Source organism: Dipteris shenzhenensis, chromosome 29 (genome assembly GCF_047967505.1).
Source record: "Dipteris shenzhenensis isolate YYH24624 ecotype China chromosome 29, Dip_SZ_1.0, whole genome shotgun sequence".
NCBI classification, from domain to species: domain Eukaryota; kingdom Viridiplantae; phylum Streptophyta; class Polypodiopsida; order Gleicheniales; family Dipteridaceae; genus Dipteris; species Dipteris shenzhenensis.
This window is the reverse complement of record NC_141624.1, coordinates 49,962,835-49,965,103: the sequence shown is the minus strand read 5'-3', so window position 1 is coordinate 49,965,103 and position 2,269 is coordinate 49,962,835. Positions and strand designations below refer to the sequence as shown.

Genomic DNA, 2,269 nt, shown 5'->3' with positions numbered 1-2,269 from the left:
GGGTCTGAACCATGACAAAATTTGCAAAAAGAGGTCAAATTGGTACCTTACGCTTATGTTAACTGGTCTAATCAGGTAGGTGTTCTAGTAACATGGTAGGAGTTAGGCATAGAGTTGGAGGGTGAGGTAGGCTTCATAGGAAGGGTGTGTTAGCAGGAGCATTTCCCCGTTTGTGCATGTGGCGGAAGTGAACATTGGGGGAGAGATGTTGGAGTCCCTATGAAAGTTTGAAGCCGGCTCTATGTCAATAACTTTTTTACGTATTCTTGACACATTTTTGAGCTAAGTGAGACTATGTTTCCGGAGTTGAGCAAGAGCTCTGCCACCTTACATGTTTTTTGCACTTTACAAGTCTCTTTCTCTCTCTCCATCAAGGTCGCTGGTCAGCGGAGATCGAATCTCCACCGTCAGATTGACCAACCTTAAAATATGAGAAGATGAAATAACAAAATCCTGCACATAAGCCACTAGAAAAATAATCAACCAATAGCTCACAACTCAACTCATAAAAATAACACAGTTGACCACAAACTGACACATCATCCAAAAAAAAGACAAGACTCTCCACAGTAATTACACATAAGCATAAAATAGACAAATTACAACCACAAAAAATTTTAACACAATATTAACTAACATAGAAAAAGTTTTATTAAACAACTAAAATCGGATAACTGACTACAATCCAAATACATCAAAACTGAACAAACATCCAAAATTGAACCAGATCACCAAAATTATTGAAATTTATACCGGATCACTGACTCCAAGTTTAAACATAAAAAGTATGCCTTAACCGACATTATATACAAAACAAAATTCAAAAGTAAAACATCCAGCACCAACTAAATCACTTCTCCTTCTCCATTGAAACACCACCAACATTGAAATTGAACAAATAGTCTTTAAAGTTGCCGCTAGAAATGAAAGAACCACCGCCAAAATTTTGTTGAATAACCTTGTAGAGCTCCTCCATCCAAGAAATGTCACTAAGCTTTAGCAAAGCTTCATCCTCAACATTACTAGAAGTATTCCATATAGAAGCATCACCACCAACCAAAACAATAGCTTCACCAAGACTATCACCAACACCTACACAAATAGGAACATTGCCAGAGATACCACCACCACCTCCAACTATAGCTCTGTCAATAGCAGCTCCAATACTAGAAACCACACCAACAGACAACATAGGATAAACAATTCCAACATACAAATCAGCACTAGGGCCACCACTAGAAGAACCACCGCCAGAAGAGACACCTCCAAAAGATCCACCAAAACCACCAACAGCACAAGGAATGGAACCACCCAAAGAAAATTTAATACCAGTAGGAATAGCTTGAGCAACACCACTAGAATCCCATCTAGTAACCGTCAAATCATGAACCAGATTCCCCCGTCCACCAACAGCAGCTCCACGACCTACACCAATGCCTCGAATAGGCTCCAATTCCCTATAACAAATGCCATCAACCTTTCTAGAACAAACCTTTAGATTCTTCCTCAAACATCATCATAACTTCTCAAATTCCCATCCTGGCCTAAGGATTCGCAACCAACTCTAATGCAGTATCTACCCTGATACTCTCACTCCTATCATACTGAACGAAGCTACTAGCCCGCTTATGCCCTGTTACCTTCATAGCTACATCTACAAGAACCCAACACAAACCCAACCTTGTAGCTAAAGTAGCTCGCAAACTCCGGTTACTAAAATTGCCATCAAACGCCATAGGCTGTATCATAGTCTTCACAAATTTACTAAGACCCTTCAAGCTCACCTGATTGTGATTGTACCTAGCCTGCATTAACATAGAAACTCAAAAACCCAAACACAAAATCAAAACAAACAAAAGCAAACAAAGAACAAACAGAAACACACATTACCACTGTACGAGGATTGTCAATAACTTGCATGAACATATGCATCACTGAATTACACCCATTTGGATCCTCAGGCATATGCTCTCCAACTGATCATATGTCAAAATGACATCCTACTCATGAACTCGCATAGGAGGACGCATGTCTTCCTGTGAAAAATGAGTCATATCAACATAGTAGTTCTTGCTCAAATGCTAATTAAACCTACAAACAAACAATACAAGTCACAACAAAACAATGAAAGACCAGAGAGACAACCAAACATCACAAAAACACAAAACCAAATGACCACTTACTCAACATAATCACGCAAAGTATCAGATCCATGAATAAATCCACCTCATATCAAATTGTAAAGTTCTCTCCCACTACATATGCAGAA

The 2,269-nt window shown here is 39.1% G+C and overlaps 1 protein-coding gene across 1 annotated transcript; it reads right to left on the bottom strand.

Annotated features, from left to right (window-relative positions):
* Positions 1-850: 850 nt before the first annotated feature.
* On the bottom strand, positions 851-2,011 carry LOC147882978 (uncharacterized). The gene is made up of 3 exons (XM_087400537.1): positions 1,891-2,011; positions 1,681-1,805; positions 851-1,457 (listed from the first exon to the last, which is right to left on the bottom strand). Exons 1-3 carry the CDS (start codon positions 1,963-1,965, stop codon positions 851-853), a joined length of 807 nt encoding a protein of 268 aa, XP_087256663.1. The 5' UTR covers positions 1,966-2,011.
* Between the last annotated feature and the right edge of the window lie 258 nt (positions 2,012-2,269).